This window comes from Balaenoptera borealis, assembly GCF_965194805.1.
Source record: "Balaenoptera borealis genome assembly, chromosome: 3".
Classification (NCBI taxonomy): Eukaryota; Metazoa; Chordata; class Mammalia; order Artiodactyla; family Balaenopteridae; genus Balaenoptera; species Balaenoptera borealis.
The window spans coordinates 12,789,997-12,808,631 of record NC_138866.1 but is presented as its reverse complement, the minus strand read 5'-3'; the positions used below and the strand labels follow the sequence as shown (position 1 = coordinate 12,808,631).

General features: G+C 50.2%; 1 protein-coding gene across 12 annotated transcripts in view; it reads right to left on the bottom strand.

Annotated features, from left to right (window-relative positions):
- Positions 1 to 1,815: 1,815 nt before the first annotated feature.
- Positions 1,816 to 18,635, bottom strand: part of CCDC88C (coiled-coil domain containing 88C) — a 124,992-nt gene continuing 108,172 nt past the window's right edge. For 5 of the 12 annotated variants that reach the window (XM_082384452.1, XM_082384458.1, XM_082384461.1 and 2 more), the window contains 5 exons: positions 14,564 to 14,752; positions 10,843 to 10,911; positions 8,554 to 8,622; positions 7,460 to 7,749; positions 1,816 to 4,097 (listed from right to left, as the gene is read on the bottom strand). In XM_082384452.1, the coding sequence (XP_082240578.1) occupies positions 3,093 to 4,097; positions 7,460 to 7,749; positions 8,554 to 8,622; positions 10,843 to 10,911; positions 14,564 to 14,752 (1,622 nt within the window). In that variant the 3' untranslated portion in view covers positions 1,816 to 3,092. Of the gene's footprint in view, positions 4,098 to 7,459; positions 7,750 to 8,188; positions 8,425 to 8,553; positions 8,623 to 10,842; positions 10,912 to 14,563; positions 14,753 to 16,621; positions 17,081 to 18,635 lie in introns of those variants that run through there. The other 7 variants (XM_082384457.1, XM_082384456.1, XR_014242408.1 and 4 more) reach the window with 6 other exon arrangements.

Here is an 18,635-nt window from a genome sequence, read left to right as displayed (position 1 = left end):
TTCTAATTTTCTCACTTTAATGTTCTCTGCAGGGTGAGCCCCTCTTGTCTCACAGATGATCCAAAATCTCCCTCCAGGCAGAACTCACTGCTGAGCTGTGGGCATGAATATCCAGTGGCCAGCTGGATATTTCCCAGACACTGGGCCATGTGTCTCCCAGGCCAGTGCAGAGAAGGTGGGGCCTGGGAGCTCAGGAGGGGCATGATCTGGGCTGCCCCCCTCAGCAACAGGACCCTGGGGTACTGCCCAGGAGGACCATTGCATGGGGTTGGCTGTGTATGCGAGTGAGGTGTCAGAATTGGAGCCAGCTGATGGAGTGATGGATAGGGCATGGGGAGGAGGGTGGGGGACCTCAAACACTGTCTCGAGGGACAAGATGGGGGGAGGACGGGGAACTGCGTGTTGAGAACCTTGCGTTGGTGGTGTCTCAGGACATCCAAGCTGGAACCAGATCTGGAGGTTCTGGGGAGAGGTTGGGGTTGGAGATACATCTGGAGCCTCTGGGAACAGATTGTAATGAAAGTTGTGGATGTGTATGAGCTTGTCTGGGGCAGAGAAGGGAGTGATAAGTCTGGGTGCGCCTTGAGGTGAGCCAAAGGACCAAGCCACAAAGGGATGGGTGTGGCAGGTGTGGAGGTCACCTGGGTGAACGTCCCGAGGTGCCATGAGGGCTGAGCTGTCTGAGGCAGGCAAACTGGTTGGCAGGCTACTACCAAAACCCAGGGTCAAGGGTATGTGTGTGACCTAGGATGAGAACAGCTGGCTAAGACAAGGGGGGCCAGATTCCAGACACATTCTCAGGTCCAGGATGTGAACTATAAAACGTGGGATGTGAACTATAAAATGTGGGATGTGAAGAGAGGAGGGATGAGGCCCGCATCACAGGCATCTGTGATTGTGTGACAGCTGGTGTCGCCGGAGGAGCCAGGGAGAGGAGTTGAGGAAGGCTGCCGTCCAGGCAGGGGCTCTGAGGGGCAGTCAGTACTCCGGGAGCAGGGTGGGACCAGCCCCGGAGGGGTGCAAGGAGGGAGAGGTCTCGAAGGCGCAACCTAGGACTTGGCAAACAGGACGCTTCCAGTGACTGTCTGTGGAAGGAATGAGTGAATGAACAAGGGGCCGGCAAGTCTGAGGGCTGAATAGCCATCCCACAAGGGGGAGAATCACGAGGCAGAGACTGGGAGTTCCCAGGGGTGACTGGTCAGGGGTCAAATGCTGCAAAGGCCACAGGGAATGAAGCCTGCAAGGTGGCCGCTGTTCATTTGCTGGAGGAGCTCTGCTGAGTGGTGAGATACCCAGATTGCAGAGGCTCGGGAAAGAACGGGTGAGGAGACAAGAGGAGATCCTCTCGAAAAAGTCTGGTGAGAAAGCAAAGGAGACGCTGAGGCAGCAGCTGGACAGAAATCTACTAGAAGAAAGATTTTGACATGTGTGGATATTTATATGCCTGCCTTCCTTCCTCCTTCCCTCCCTCCATCTGACTTAAGCCTCCAATCTGAGGCCCCCAAGGTCTAAATTCCAGGTCTGGCACTTCCTAGTAGAGTAGCCTTGGGAAAATCCAAAGGACCACTTTAAGCTGAGCTCCTGCCATGACACAAATCCCATATCAAAACAGAATTCAATTTACACTAAGTTAAAATAAATTCAAGTCTGGAAAAAAGCTGCTGTAAAGAGAAAAACCTTGCCCTCCACATTCTCTGATGACCTAGGGGCCAAGGGAGCTGTGGATTCCAGTGACTGGTGCTGAGGCAGGGACCCTGAGCCCCCAGAGCCTGGTCAATGCTGCCATAATGTGCAGTGAGGAAAACCAGGACTCAATACTGTTCCATGTCCTTTTATTACAATTCTGTCCTAGTGTTCCAGAATGAATGGCTATTTAATACACAACCCGAAGCACTCCTAAAATTGATCTTAGCTTCCCATTTCTTTCTTATATTGAATCAAAGGGAAAAAAAAATCTTCAAAAAAAAAAAAATCACCAGGTTTAGTGCATCCCTGGAAGAGCACCTTTACTAAACAACAGGAAACAAAACGTGCCAGGAATCTGACCAAATACACAAAGCAGCAGGTGAGATTCCTGATAGGAAAGAATGACTCCCCATGGAACATAAATAGATTCCCTCAAAGTACATATATTTCACATGTGTGTACATACATATGTAATATATTAAAAGAGATTTGGTTTCTACCACGAGAAGTTACTCAGCAATAATAAATCAACATCTCACCTGAGACAGGGAAGTGGGGACACTGCAGCCACGTTGTAAACCGAGGCGCACCTCACTCCTGCACACGCCTCCCCTCTGTACGCTATGCACACTTGCTGGGTGGGCTTCTCTCTGCCCGGCCCCCCAGATCCAGTGTTTGTAGAAGAGTCAGGGAAGGCAGGTGGCCCTGTGGCCTTGGAGCCCACCCTGCAGAGCCCAGGAACTGGCTGCAGGGGGGAGGCAAACACCTGAGGCCACCACCGCCCGCCTGGAAGGCCACTTCGGCTCTGGGGTGAAGGGAAGCGCTTGGGACCCCAGCAACGGCACGGCAGCGCGCCTGGTTTTCAACAGCGAGCCTGCCTCTGGGGTCCACCCAAGGGCCTCCAGATCTTTGTAGTTTGGCCAGTGGGGGCTTCTCCTAGGATCAAATGGCTTTTGGGAGGGGAGTAGAGTTTCCAGAGCCACCAGGGCTCAGTCCTGTGAGTGTGTGTATGTGCGTGTGCACACGCCCATATACACACATGCTTCAGTGGAGGTCAGCAAGTTGCAAACGAGTGTTCTACAGGGGCGCGCTCAAACAGTGTCTGCTTTGGGGTCAGTTTGTCACTGCGTTCTGAGTGTCCCCATGCCAAAGTGGATTTGTTCAAAAGATACCAGTTGCTGGAGGCTACAGATACAGAAGACACGTTACACACCGGGGGGAGGGTGCAACCCTCTCAGGGCTTGGCACGGTGTTTTAGTAACAAAACAAACAGAAGAAATGCACGGGAACCCTTTCCTCATTGTAAAGCCCTTTCCTGGCACCACAGGCAGACGGGGAAAGGCCATCGTGATCAGCAGGTGCGTCAGTAGCTTTAAGGTTTAGGAGCTGCCGGTCCAGGAGCCAAGTCACACGCAGCCGTACTCATACCACACGGTCTGCTGGTCCCCAGCCGGCTCGGGGGATGCCGGCGTGCTCTTCGAGCTGCTCCCACGACTGAAGTCCTCGGAGGCCCGGCTGCCATGGGGAGCCAGGTCGGGAGACCTGCCCGGGCCCTTGGCAGGGAGGCCCTCACTGTGGCCCTGCCCCAGGACCCCGTCCCCCTCGGAGGGGCTGAACCCCGCCCGGACGGGGGCGATGGTGGCCGCCTCTCCCGAGTGCGGGGAGGCTTGGGGCTTAGTCCTGGCAGCCGGGGCTGCAGCAGGTGAGCAGTGCTGGAGCTGGGAGTTGCTGCCACTGCCACTGCCACCTCCAGCGGCGATGGCTGGGGACGTGGCAGACTGCTGCAGGGGAGCTGGCCTCTCCTCCTTCGGGGGAGCCAGAGAGAAGCGCCTCGTGTCCAGTGGCCGGCTTCGGGGGCCAGGGCCCTGACAGGAGCCACCAGCCTTTCCCACAAGTGGGGTCCGCTCCCGGGACAGGCTGTGGGAGCTGGGAGCTGTGGAGCTCTGCAGGCTGTGGCTGCCTGTGTCTCTGCCCCCCGAGGCCTCGGGACCCCCTGGCTCCTGTTTGCAGGCCTCTGGCCCGCTGGCCCGGAGGAGGTCGGCGGAGGCCAGGCTGAAGGCCCGGCTCAGGGATGCACTCCGGCCAGTGGGCGTGTGGGAAGCGGGGGGCATCGCGGCCTGCCGGAGTCTGCCCAGTGACAGGCTCTGGGGTGGCTGGGCCTGCCTCTGGGGGGCACCGGGCAGGGCCTCGGCCTCAGCGGGTCTGAAGTTCGGCTTCACGTACTGCCCGGGCTTCAGCGGCTTCCCCTCGGAGGTGGTGACGGGCATCTTGATGGTGGGGGCCACGAAGCTGGTGGGCATCTTGGCCCCTTCTTTCCTGGTAGGTGGACCTGGCTGGCCTACGATGGCCGGGAGATCGCTGGCCTTTCTGAAATAGTCACTTAGCAGGTCATCCCGGCAACTGGGAGCGTCCTACAGGAAAGAGAGGAAGAATTGAGTGAGGGCCAGAGGGGCCTTGGAGACCCCTCCTCCCACCCAGGATGTCCCCTGTGCCGCCCGCATGGCCAGGACTGAAGTTTCCCGCTCGGCCTGTTGAAGGTCTAACTTCCCCACCATACACACTGCTCTGGTCAGGGGTTGGGACAATACACGGATCATCAGGGAGAGGACCCAGACGCCACTCAGTAGCCTCCTAACTTTTTTCTTTCTTTTTTTTTTTTTGGCCGTGCTTTGTGGCACGTGGGATCTTAGTTCTCCGACCAGGGATCAAACCTGTGCCCCCTGCAGTGGAAGCGCGGACTCCTAACCACTGGACCGCCTGGGAATTCCTAAGTAGCCCCTTAACTTTACAAGTAAGAAAGCAGATCCAGAGAGGAAATGACTTCCCACAAGGCTCATCCACTTTATGGAAGGGTCAGGCCAACTGTTTCAACCTGGTTCCCATTTTTTCACCAAGCAGAGCAAGTGGCAGAAAGCTGACCGGCAGGACCGGACCTTCTTTGTCAGCGCACCAGGCTCAGACACACTGCAAGGGCTTTACTGTGGGCCACAGAGAGGAAGAGAAACAAGACCAGCTCCCCAAAAGCCAGAATCAACCACACTCAGTACCCTCACTGCCTCTCAGATGTTTCTCCTAATGTGAGAAGTAAGGGGAAAAGGAGGCACAAGGGGCAGGGGAAGGGCGGTGGGAACCAGAAAGGTCGACCGTCCAGGAGAAGAGGGAGGTGGCCCAGCCCTCTAGACTGTCCCCCTCAAGCGGCTGCCCCCTGCCACGGAGCTGCCACCTAGCTGGGCTTCCCCTGGCCAGGGAACTGGCGTCCTTTGCCACCATCGTGGGGACAGGAAGAGCCGCCAGAGGCCAAGCTTGATGGCTGTGTTCAGGTTCACTTCAGCCTTCTGCCAACACCTCACAGCCTAGAGCAGCCAAGCGGAGGTTTCTCCTGAGGCTGACGCTGCAAAAAGCGGAAGGGAAGTGAGTTCACATCAGCGGTGAGAGTCAGGGGCCGAGAGCTGCTGCAATGAGACCCCAGCCCGCTGTGACCTGTCAGGGGGGCATCAGTCTGCAGGACGGGTCAGCAGCTCAGGAACCACTTGCCAACAACTCCTGGCCCCTGACAACATCTGGATGCTCAACTTGACAGAGGTGCAATCTGTTGTTTCATGCTAGTTGGAAGCCTCGCTCTTGGTGTGTGTGTGCAGTAAGACCCTGGCTCATCAATATGGACAAGAACCATTTATCAAGTGCTTCCCACACGCCAGGTGCTGTGCCAGGAACCAGGGGTATAATCGCAAAAAACTTAGTTTAATTTTGAAAGCAACCCTTGTAAGGGTTGTTTAAGGTTGTATTAAAACAATATTTAATATGTAAGAAAACTGAGGTCATAGAGGATAGACATCTAGAGAGTGGCAGATTGGGGATTAGAACCCACGGCTGTCAGACTCTGCAGCTGTTTTCAGCACCTCCTGGTCCCTTTCTGCACACTTCTAACTTCTTTAACACCCACCTTCAGGGCCACCCAGGGAGCCCATCTTGTGACACCCCCTCCCCCCAGCATCATCAGTGCTTGGGAAAGGGGGGCATGGGTGGCTTCTCCAGGCCTGCTCAGAGGAGGGTAGGGGTGTCAGGTGGGGCTACGGGGGTGAGCACCTGGGCAGATGAGGCGAGGAGGGGGTGGCTCTCAGAGGGTGAGCGTCAGCTTCCAACAGGGACAGGTGAGCAGCAGAGAGTATCTGGATAGGTCTGAGCTGAGTGGGGAGGGGCCGTGCGCCTTGCTTAGGACCCACCCCCTGAGATCTGCCCAGAGAAAGGAAACTCACGGGGACCGGCACAGAATCGGAAAAGGACTGAGAAGAGGAGCCGTCCAGTTGCAGGCACCCCTGATTTCTGGACATTCTTGTTTATTCCATTAGATCAGTGCTTCTCAGTGTGTGATGCCTGGACCCACACTGACAGGGAGAGCGTCATCTGGGAACTTCATAGAGATGCAAAATCTCAGAAACTCTGGGATCCAGCTTGTGTTCTGCCAAGCAAGTCCGATGCACACTGAAGACCCACTGCATCAGACCGTAAACTTCTGGAGGGCAGGTTTTCTGTCTTTCCCACCTTGGGTTCTCCAGCTTCTAACACACAGTAAGTGCTTGATACATAGACAACCACAAGACCAAGCACCTAGCAAGTTGCGATAGAAATTTGCCCAGTAACTGGTTTGCTTTGTTCTTTTAGCGCAGGCACCATGCATACTGCCTAACACACGGTAGCTGCTCAGTAAATATCTCCCAAACAAATATTTTGTATTCTGTGTCACTGTGACCCATTAACGTGGGTCACAGAGTTTACTATATGGCTAGAGAAAGTTCGACTGTATTTGTTTAAGGGAAATGAGATAGAATCACTGAAGCATTAAACCTTGAACGGTCTCAATAGCAAGACAGTATATGTGTCATCTGTCGAATAACCCAATAGCTCGTGGGACTGAATTTAGACAGAGTATGTAAAAGACAGACATGCAGCTTCAGAAAAGCTAAATGGAGACGCTGGAAAGGTGACAGCGGAGGGAATCCTAATACAGGTGATGTTTGGGGGTTAGAGCTGCAGAACAGAGGTCAGCAAACCAGAGTTACGGGCCAGGTCCAGCTTGCTGCCCATTTTTGTATGGCCTGTGAGCTAAGAATAGTTTTTACATTTTTAAATGATTGAAAAAAAAATTTTTTTATAGAACAGTCTTTTGGGACATGTGAAAATTATATGAAATTCAAATGTCAATGTCCATAAGTAAAGTTTTACTGGAACATGGCCATGCCCACTCATTGACAGATGGTCTGTGGCTGCTTTCCCGCTAAAGCGGCAGAGTCGCGTAGTTGCAGCAGAGACCGTCTGGACTGGAAAGCCTAAAATATTTACTATCTGGCCCTTTATAGAAAAAACTTGTTGCTCTCTGCTGGTGAAGGCTCAGGGGAAGTGGGCATTCTGAGCTCTGCCACAAAACCTCGCGAGACGCTAACTCCGTGAGTGGGGTGCTGGTCACTCTTCTCTCGAGAAGCTCCCAGCGGGGGGCACACAGCATCCCTGCCCTCCATGCCGGCACCACGTTCTGCCCACTCCCTTCACAGATGGAGAAACAGCCTCCGAGGTCTGGGGCTGGCTGCTGGCACCCAGGGATCTGCTGGCTCGTGGGTTTGCTCCCCACCCAAGCAGCCCTGCACCTAGGCCACGCCACCCCCACCCCATCCCTTTCTGTGACTTTGCTGCCACGGTTTCTGCCTACTGTCCCAGTTTGGGGAGATAGCAAAGGAAGAGGGATTCGCTGTGTCCCTTTGAGCCCTGGACCACTCACGGAGGAAGGGGAGCCCCGGTTGCTCTCCTCCAGGAACTCCTCCAGGGTGACCATCTCACTGCTCGGGGAGGCTGAGCAGGGCCGTACCCCGCCATGGGGCTGGGCCGCGCCCCTCTTCCGGGCGCCCTCTTGGGGGAGAGGCCCGTTCCGGGGTGGGGGGTACTCATGGCGGCTGAGGGCAGTGCGCCCCGGGGTGCTGGCATCCCGCGGCAGAGTGGCTGTGTCCCTACTGGGGATCAGGTCTTCGCTGCTGAAGCTCTCGGACCTGCCGTGGAGCTGGTCGGAGGAACCTGGGGTCGGGGCGGGCGACACAGAGAACACACGTGAGTCCCCCTCTCTGTCTCCAGGGGGGGGCTCTGTGCTGCCCCCAGCTCACTTAAGACAGAGAGGACGCTGCCTGAGAACCCAGGGCGCACTTCTCCCAGCCTGGGATTTTGGATGTTAAGAACACTCTGGAATGCTTAGAATTCAGAACAAAGTAACTTGAGATAAAAGTGGAAAGCTTCTGAAGTTTCAATTGTTAGGATCTATACGGCACCAGACTCATTAGCTCTTGTCTGTTCATATAGTTAAAGGTTTACTTAGCACCTGCTATGTGCCAGGTGCTCTTTAGAGGCTGGTCATGTGGACTCTTGAGAAGTGAAAAGATTTGCATAAGGGTTTGTGGTCTTGGGACAGCAAACACATTCTTTTCAGATGTACAGGAAACATTCATTAAGACAGACCATATTCTGCACCATAAAATAAACTTTAAAAAACTTAAAAAGAATCAAAGCCATCCACTATGTTCTCTGACCACAGTGGAATGGAACTAGCGTCACTCTCTCCATTCTAAAGACGAAGTAACTCGGATTCAGAGGATGGGTGACTCTCCCAGGTGCCCGGAGCCTGTCAGAGGGGGTGAAGGGATTTGAACCCCAATCCATCCAAACTCCAGGCCTTCACTTGAAACCGCGTGATGTGGCCTAGGAATGCAAACGCAGAATGCATGGAGGATCTCGGGAACCGTATTTTTTAAATTACAAATATACTATAAGCCCAGAGTCAAAGATCCACGTACACTGCAAAGTGCCCAGAAGGAAAGGCCGGCTCACCTTTCAGGTTAAGAGGTGAGCTGTCGCTGGATGCATTTCTACTGCTCTCCAAGCTCCCCGGCCGGGATGCTGAAAGGAAACGCCAACATATAACCTAAAGGCCAATGGTAAACCATCTCATCTGAGGAAAACTATGGAACAAAGTAACTCTGTGCCAAAGTGAAGCTGAGCGCCCCCAGGAAGGACGGGCTTCGGGATCCTCTGCTCTCCCATGAGGACAGCTAACTTCCCTGAGTGCCAGGCGTGGCACCCAGTAGACCGTCCAGAAATGACAGCCGATGGTATTTTTTTTTTTTTTATTAGGTCTAGGGCTGTGGCTTAAAGCAATTTTGTTAACGAAGAAAATCTCATGCAGAACTGAAAAAGCAGACAAAAAAACCCGGCTGCTCTGGGTGAGCCAAGGGTTGGGGTGGGAATGCCCACCCCTATTACTGCACAGAGCTTTCTGGAACACGTGTGAAAATCTCCTGCCTAGACCATGACAGTGCAGCTCGGTGAGGGCGGGAGCCAGGAAACGGCAGTGTGTGCACACGTGTGCAAGGGAGTGTGTACCCGTGTGCAGGTGGCTTCAGCTCCCTGATCCCGGGAGTGGGAGCTGGGACCCTCAGCAGGAGAGCCAGCACTTGCTTTTCCCAGCTGTGTGCTGTCCTTCGGCTCACCCATGTCAAATTCACATCTGCCCCAAAGGGAAAACCTGACCTTTATGGTGACAAGTGCTGGAGGGAACCAGCCCTCCGGGCTGCTGTCTGTGCCTGAGCAGGTCTGTGGCGGTGGCTCTTGGATCCCAGGGTGAATAACCAGGTCCAGGGAGGGACCCCGCCCACACAGCACAGGGCAGGCTGGGTCTTCAAGGCCTGCAGGGTACCTCTCCGGGTCCCCTCCACCAGCAGCACTCAGCATCACGGCCCTCATCAGCCTGCCCTGTGTCAGTGTTTGCCCTGCTAGACCGTGAACCCCTGGGGGACGGGGACTGTGGTTCTGTCATCTCTGCATCCTCCCAGCACACAGCTGGCGTTGACCGCACTGAGAACTGGAGACGCACTATTCACAAGTCACCTCCCCTCCTGCCTGCAAGTTTGCTTTTGTTTTTCTGGGTCTTTAGGGCACCCAGTTCCCAAGTGCTGATGTGTTCTCTGCAAATAGAAGGCATCTGGAAAACACTTACTAGCAAACGGGGTTTGGGGCCGAGCCAAAAAATACATGGTTTTCGTGCATGGTATAAAAGCAGAACAAGTCCTCTCTTTGAGAAGGGAACATGTGAAATTAAAAAAAAGCACATCCCTCTTTAAAAAGGAAATAAGTTTCACTAAAAGAAAATCGTGATACAAATCAATGGGACCCCAAAGCACTTTTGTTTATCTAAGCATTGCATCAAAAACCCCTTTCCCTTCTTTTTCCCGATAAGAGAAGCTCAAGGAATCAGAATACTTAGGAAGAAAACCCTTTTGGTCAGCTGACAACCATAAATTGGGCTACTCAGGTTTACCAAACGTTGCAGGAGATCCCTGCTGTTGTGTTACCCACCACTCAATGTAAAGACATAAGGGCGCCCTGTGTCAAACTGTTTCACCACAGAGCCTGTCTTTACTCATGTCAATTGGAAACGTCTGTATTTGTATCATAATACTTTTAAGACAATGGATAGGGTAGAGATAACATTTATTGTCGATCAGAAATAAACTGAATTCAATGTAAACTTTGAGTTTTTTTTTTTAAAGAATTACCTTCCAACGCTTCTATGACTATTTTTTGCAAAAATTTAAAAAAAACCCAAAGCTGTTTATAATTTTTGAGAAGGTTGGTATAATTCCTGGTTTCCCTTCTGCCTAAATTTACAATATGCCTGAATCAAACGGCAAGTGCTTCTAACAATTTCTAAGACTAACTATAACTTGGAGCCACTCTGGGCAACTAAAATCCAAGTGAGGACAGTGACAGATCTTCCTGAAATCAACGTTCCCTGTGTGGGTCAGCAGAACTTCCTGGCAAACACGAGGGGTGCTTTAAAGCAAAAGGAATTAAAGTCTCCAGAAGTGGGATGCTTGATAAGTAGTGACTTCCCTGTCACTGGAGGTATGTAAGTAGAAGTCACATCCTCAGGCCCTGAGGAGGGCAAGGAAGGAGACTGGAGGAACTGTGGGCCCCCCATTCCCACTTCATACAACAACTTCACTTTCACCTGTTTTGTGTGTTGGACTTCCATACAGGACTTAGCTTAAAGGAAAAGCACTGTTGATAAGAACAAGACTGAGAACCCAGGCGGAAGGGGACATCGCACTGACCACTCACCGTACTGCCTGTGGGGAGCGAACTCGAGCTCCAGGGATGGTTCGCAGAGGCTGTCATCAGAATTATAGCCTGTGGTAAAAATAAGGTGATGATACAGGGGTCCCGGAACATCCACAGGGAAACACGGGGTCCTGTGCCGGACGGCCACCTCTGACTGGCACCTGAGCCACGGCAGCGTCCAGCCCTTGGAGGCGAGGGAGGGAAGCGTGGACGTGCCTCTTCCATCCCTCCCCCTACGCCTCCTGCTGGCACAGCCCTCACTCCCGACTCCTGTTAGATTTAACTTCAAATCCCATTTCCGCCTGTGCAGTGACAGGGACTTGAAGACTAAAGCAGTGATCTGGCCAAAGGATTACACAGCAAAAGGAGGTGAGTATTTAGGGCCCTGGGGAGCGCCTCCCAGCCTCCAAGGCCAGGCTGTGCCAGCAGTTCTGGTCTGGAGACCACCCTTGTCTTCAGGAGGCGGGAGGAAGGCAGAGGAAAGAATCCAGCACCTAAGGGGAGAGGCTGACTCCTTGGAAACAGCCCTGGCGCAGCAGCTCCTCACCCGAAATAGACCTGGAAGCACAGGCCACCCGGCAACTGCCCTTTCCGAGAGGGACTCAGATGCCCTCTGCCTCAAGCCTGCTCACTTCTCTCTGACAGTAGACCCTGGGTCCCACCAAATGGCAAGAGGGTATCCCCCCTGCCCCCAATTCCTATTATAAAAGTTCTGGCAGTGAGATACACCCAAAGTTAGGTATGATTTACACACTACTATATATAAAATAGGTAACTAATAAGGACCTACTGTATAGCACAGGGAACTCTTCTCAATACTCTGTAATGACCTATATGGGAAAAAAAATCTAAAAAAGAGTGGATACATGTATAACTGATTCACTTTGCTGTAGAGCAGAAAGGAATACAACATTGTAAATCAACTCTACTCCAATAAAAATTTTTTTTAAAAAAGTTAGGTATGATCTAATTGCTTCCTTTGCAGGTTTTGTCTCCTGGAGATGAGGGCAGGACAACTCCTTTTTTTAACTCATTGAAGGCAGGAGAAGCCTACATTTTGAATTCTCCCCTAATGCCCAACTCAAAGTAGTGGCTTAATGAAAACTTGCTGCCTTGATTACTACAGTATAACATGGCTAGTGATATGTAGGTTATTGGTCGTTAAACCTGGCTAATATCAGGATTTTCTGGAAAACTTTTAAAAAATATGGCATCTTACTTAGGAATAGCATATCTGTATTTGTCCTTTGACCCAGCAATTCTACTTCTAGGGATAAACTCTGGGGACTGGTTGGTTGAATGAACCACCATTTTAATTATTATGTGCCTCTTAAAAAGAACGAGGAAGGTCTCCATGACATATGGCTAAATGAAAAAAAATATCAAGGTGCATTATTTTGTTTATTTTTGCAAAAAAGAAACACTGGAAGTATAAACAAGGAACCAAAAAACAAGGTTATCCATAGGGTGATTTTGGAATGGAATGGAGGGGAAAGGGAGAGATGTGAGACTTAGAAATCTAAGCATGCCTTCCTACATAATTTAGCTTTAAATTACATAAATATTTTATGTATTAAAAAACAGGATTAATTTAAAAAGAAAAAATTCTAACACTGAAAACAGAAACAAATGAACCTTACTGCATATCAAACTGCTAACATAATCACCTAGAGAAAAAAATTCCAGTGAATTTTGAATATAAAACTCTGTGCATCCTTAGTGAGATATAATCTCAGAACTAAAAGAACTACAAGAAAACAAACATCACTTAGTAATTTTATTGTTAGTAATATAATTTTTTTACCATTACTGCGTATTTTCAGGAAAAATAAGTAGATGTTTCAAGAGACAAGACTTCTGTGTAAGAAAAGGACACACGCATATGCAATGAAAGAAAAAAATCCCTGTAATGTTAAATTGGAATTGGAAATATTGATATGAACTCATAATATCTATGTGTCCTTTCTTTACTGAAAGGGTCTAAAAGTAATGACAACTCTGTAGTGTCCAGATCTTGATTATTAAATTCTGCTCTAAAAGGAACTAGATTTACTTAAAGAAATGCTGATTCTAAGGGCGGGGGGGGGGGTGTCCATTTTGAAGATGGTTACATGCCCACTGGCGATGAGTACCCAGAGTGTGAGGACTGCGCTGCCAGGGAATCGCCGTGGGCAGGGCTGGGGTTGCAGCGTTGATGGACCCTCATGCATGCTCTGCAGACGTGTGACTGGCCAGTGATGTTTCCAGGCTTGGGCTCTGGTTCAGGGATGGGGTCCAGCCTGAGACAGCCCAGGGTTAGCCTGGAGGGCTGGACCTTGAGCCACACAGAGCACTGGAACACTCAGCGGAGATGGTGTTCCCAGCTCTTTCCCAAGACCAGGCAGGGCCTCTGTACCCCAGAGCCCAGGAAACCAGGGGAGACTGATGACTGTGGACAACAGACACCCTTGCCACGCCGGGCTCAGAGCATGCCTGTTCCAGACAGCACACAGCACGGTTCCACTGACATCCAACAGCAAGTGACTGCGCCTGCAGAGTCTGGCCAGCAGTGGGGAGAGACTGCCCAGGTGCCCTGTGCTCACCCAACTCACCTTCTCCCCAGGGGGGCTTCCTACTTGTAAGCAACTGGGACGAGGGCAGGGACCCTGTCTGTCTTTGCTTTGCTTGTCAAACCAAGGTTGTGCAAGTCCCTGGTTTCAAGAGCCGAGTGGGTGGTATTATAATGAAAAATAACCACCACTTCTTGTTCTCCAATTTCTAACACCCCAGAGGCAATCACTTTCCGTTCTTTCAGCTGTTTCTTTGGATAGTTTCATATCGCTACATTATCAGCAGAATGTCATTTTTGGTTTTAAGCTTTATCTTTTCCTCTCTGTTGGCATATTTTAAATTTCCCAGTGCTTGCTCCACCCACCCCTGACTGCTCTTTTGGTAGCATCCCATTCTTGTTTCATGGGTGCAACAGCTTGGCTCATCTCTGACTATATTAATGATGGGCATCGTAAAGCTTTCATCTCCGTGCTTCTGTTTACTCTGTTGCCTCTCACACTGGTTTTGGTCTCTGGTACTGGAGGCTCTCCTCAGGTGTCCGTGGGCTTCACCTGGCCAGATCTGACGGGGACATTCAACTGGGAATTTCTTAAGCTGATCAGGTGACTGGAAGAATGTTTTAATCTCACATCTAAAGATGTGAACACACATGGCTACTGGCAACCTGGGAGACCTTCAGTTTGTAAAGCCTTCCCTGCAACCTCCTTGTTTTTCATTTGGGAAACTTGCCTTCCACTTTACTAACCGACCTCCAGTTCAGAGACCCTCTTGTAGAGAATAAACCTCCAGACTTCTACCAAGTTGGGCTGAGGGAGGCTGCCTGCTTTTAGCCCAAACTTGGACCTCCCTTCTGGAGCTGCTTGGTGCCACCAAGTCCTGCACGGTGGTGGTGAGGGTGGGTCCCGGGGCTTTCCCACCAGTGGCTTGGGATCAGGCCTCTAGACGGTGAAGCTGTCTGTCCAGAGTCACCCACCCAGCTGGCAGGCAGGGCTGAGGCCTGAACCCGTGTCCGTGTGATGCCAGAGCCAGCCCGCAGCTTACCCACTCTGCTCACCACCTCTCAGCCTGAGACCCCTCCCGGCCCTGAGAGCCTGGGGTCTTTAGGAAGGAACCTGAGCCCCACATGCTCAGCCCTCTTGTTTCTGAACAAGGTGAGGGGCCCACGACTCACCTTTGGTGCGGCCTGGGTGCCGCGAGATGGGGGTAGAGCTGGAAGGGGTTGTAGTGATGGCTGAGGACGAACAGGGCCGGGGGCCCAGCTCCACGGGCCAGGTCTTCATGGCTGGGTCAGCAGAGGCATCCTTGCGGTCAAGGCTGTCTCTGTGCGGGGACCCTTGCTTTGGCTTTAGGTCCCCGGGACCTGGGGCAGAGAAGGACACTGAGAAACGGGGCTGCAGAATCCTGTGCTCAGGCTGGGCTACCACACGGAGGCCTAGAAGCAGGGGTGGCAGGGCACACGGACCACAGGTACAAAAGCTGAGCTGCCCACCTCCCGGGCTGTGGTTTAAACAGGAGGGCCCTGGCTACAGGACTGTGTCGGAGGGCCCACCTCCAATGATGGGCCAAACTGTCAGCCCTGAAATTTTGGCTGGGAGGAAATAAAGGAAAAACTCAAGAGGACAAACAAAATGTTGGTAAAAGTCCAACATATTAACTACAGAGCACACCTGCTGCATAGCACTGTATATGACTCAAATCCCTGATTTAAAAAGATCCTGGCCGATGTCTGCTCAGGATCACTCGGCTCTGAGGCCGAGGCCCTGAAGGTCCAGGATGTGCAGCCTGCCAACTGGCTTCACTTATAATCTGCGAAAAAAATTCACCGTCACCTTAACAATAGGGTAAGAAGTCTTTAATCTCCGTATGGTCAGACTGACTACAAGAAGAATTTTTACCTTGTATCTTATGCTTTTCTGCAGTCTCTAAATTTTCTACCATGAAGACATACTCTTGTCAAAGTTAAATAAAATCCTATAGAAAAACATTAAAAAAAAAAACCTCCAACTATCTAGTAATAAGAAAGGGGATGGGCTCTCCAAATATGAGACAAAACTTCATGCAGTTGGAGTTCCTATTAGCATGAAGACAGGGCTGTTTTGCATAATGCCTCACTCTAGGCAGACCCAAGGCTGCAGACACAGAGCCACGACCATTGTCAGGATCTCGGCCCCTCTCCAGCCTCTTTCACGGACCTGACCCTGTCTGCCCCTTCGCCACTCCAAGTCTGGACTCACTGTGAAGTTTTAAGCGCCTAAATCTTATGACTTGAAATCAACGTAAAATTTGGATTTTGAAAGGTAACCTTGATGAGAAGCAAGACTCAAGTCTGGTGGGATGGATGGGACAGACATCCAACAGGTGAGGTTAAAATGAGGAGCAGAGGGGAGGCGGAGATGACCACACAGTTAGCACGAACAGCAGAGAAACAGCACCATTCCAGCAGCATGCTCGGAGGACAGGCCTGGAAGGCCAGGACCACAGCAGCCCAGGGTTCCCAAGGCAGGGCGCGTGAGATGAAGTCATTGCCACATCAGCCGACTTCAGCATTTTAATATGTATGTATTTATTTTTTATAGTTACTTTATTTTTATGGTACTGGTTTTCCATTTACAGTACAGGTAATAATCTTTCCTTTTAGGATAAATTTAAGTGGAAACGGTGAGTCAATTCAACGGAAAATATGTAAGTAACCACATAGGTGATGTAAAGATGTAGCCAAAATCATGAAGATGGTACAACAATGACTGCAGACAGAAAAAACAGCAGTAGCTAAAGGCCTCTATCGACCAGCCTTTCCCCCGCTCTGGGTGTGACTGGCGTGCTGATGTTCTTTCTGTCCACTGCTGCTTTCACTTCAGCATCCAAGATGTCAGAGAACGACAGTACAGTCATAAAACTTCATTCTGGACTGAACTCTGGCTGGGCAACATCGATGCAATTATTCAAAACGCTTGAATGGAGCACAATAAATCCTTCAAAACATAGAGCACCTCTAAAAAGGACCTTACTGGCAAAAGCCAACAATTCAGGGCTCTGACAAAGAAAGAGGAGAAAAGGGCAGCGGTTTTAAATTTAGATGCTTAAAGGTAAGTCTTAAAAAAACTCACTTGACAGAGGCTGTATATTTTAGGAAGCATAGCGACAACAGACCAGCTCTGCTTTACACGCGGGCGTGACGAAAGCCTGCAGGTGCGAGAGAAGGGGGGCAGCACACGGCCCCTGGACTTACTCAGCACGGACATCCTGGCCCAGGGACCTGTGCACAGATGTCCCGAGGCTCCCCTACAGCTGTGCTGTACTGGAGAAACGGTCCAGAGGGTGTGGCAACTCATCTTCTCTTTTGAAATCAGAATCCACGCTGGCTACTTTAAGTTTGGCTTGGAACTGGGGTCAGGAGGAGGGGTCCGCTATAGGTCATCTGGCCTTTAGGTACTGTTTTTTTTTGTTTGTTTGTTTTCATTTGTTTGAATTTCAGAAATGAAGGAGGATACACGATGAAGACACATGGTAAAGGAAAAGGATTAGAAATCTCCAATCTCTGAAAAAGGGAGAGGCTCATTAGGAGAGGATGGGATGTCAGAGGAAGACCAGAACCGCAGGTGTTTAGAGAGAGCCGGGTGGGCCATTGGAGACTTGTCTTTGTCCTTGCTTTTGCTTCTCAAAAAGGGACTCTTTTTGCGCTGAGTTGCTAAATTGTTATCCCCAGGATAACCCGAGAGGAAGGAAAAAAAAAAAAACACAACAAATAAATGAAATGAATAATAACAAATGACTCTAAATTAGCTCAACGTACTTAGGAAATCAGAATCCTGTCCAGCCCAGGAAAGACGGAAACAATAGCCACGACAACACCAGAATCAGGACTCAGTGAATCACTTATGCTCTGCCTCAATTTAATTAATTTAGCGGCATCTTAGTGCCAACACTTTACTTACTCAGCACGTGAAGAGAATTACATATTGCTCAAGGAGCTGAAGGGCTTAGACAATTTTTCAATCTCAAAGGGTTAAATTATTAAATAAGAATGTTTATTAATGTAGGACCCGGCTTCTCTTACTCATCCATTTTAATGACTGACTCCCTGACAATTTGGCTCACATGCTACACAGTACATTTCTGGCCTGCTGTAATGAAATAGTCTACCTGAAGTATTCACTAATAATTCTTGTATATCTGAAATAACCTCTTTTGGCAGGATGAGTTTAAAAATAAGGAAAGTACCTCTTTTTCATACCCCAAAGCCCTCAACACCAAGAATTATTATATGCTTTTAGATCTCCTATGCATCTTCTAATTCATGACCTTTAAATCACAGAGTCTTATCAGAGCAGACAACTGGTCTAACTTTTTGAACATGTCATACAGAAACAACCAGTATATCCAATTTCTGATTTAGAATTAAATTTGGTACCAGAACCTCCATTATTTCTTTCTCTATAGCACCACCTGGTGGCCAATGCTCACACCACAGGATAAGGGACCGACTTTATGTGATGCTGGGGCCCATGGCTCTGCTGGGGCCCCTGGTTAGGCAGCATGTTGGTTCAGCTTTAACTGCAGGCAGTGCACCTGTTGGTGAAGAGTTCAGGCTCCAGAGTTGACAGACCTGTGTTCGAATCCAAGTTCTGCCACTTACTATATCAGCAAGTGTTTCACCTTGTCAAGCCTCACTTTCTAAGCTCTGAAAAGGGGATGATTAATCATGCCTACCTCACGGGGTAGTTAGGACTAAACCCAAGGCAGATAAAGTAAATTAGCTGACAAGGTACTGAGCCCAAAGAAAGCACCCAATGCATGGCTACCGTTATTGATAATCATCACTGACTTGCTCATTCATGGATGGGAACAAGCATTTTTTTCCTCTGAAAGTTTCCCTGACTCAATTAGGCTGGTTATAGTTAATTAAGTCAACTTTAATACAAATTGAGGTGATAAATGTCAAAACATTTAAATAGTCAAAATGAAAACCTGGGGCCACAGATCCCCTCTAGATAAAAACCAATGTTAAGCTTCATTATCATTTACCTGCACAAGAACCTTTTACCTAATCTGACCTCCTGTAAAGAACGGGAGTGCAAGCATTAGCCCCCAAACAATGTGTGCGTGAATGCATTTTCTTTTGTGCATTTGAAAGTGACACAGCAGTACCTGAAGTGGTGAATGTGGCCTCCTGAAAGGCTTGTGCACATGTCACACTCAGAAGGTGGCTTGTCACAGGCCCTTAGTGCTATGTCAGCCACCAC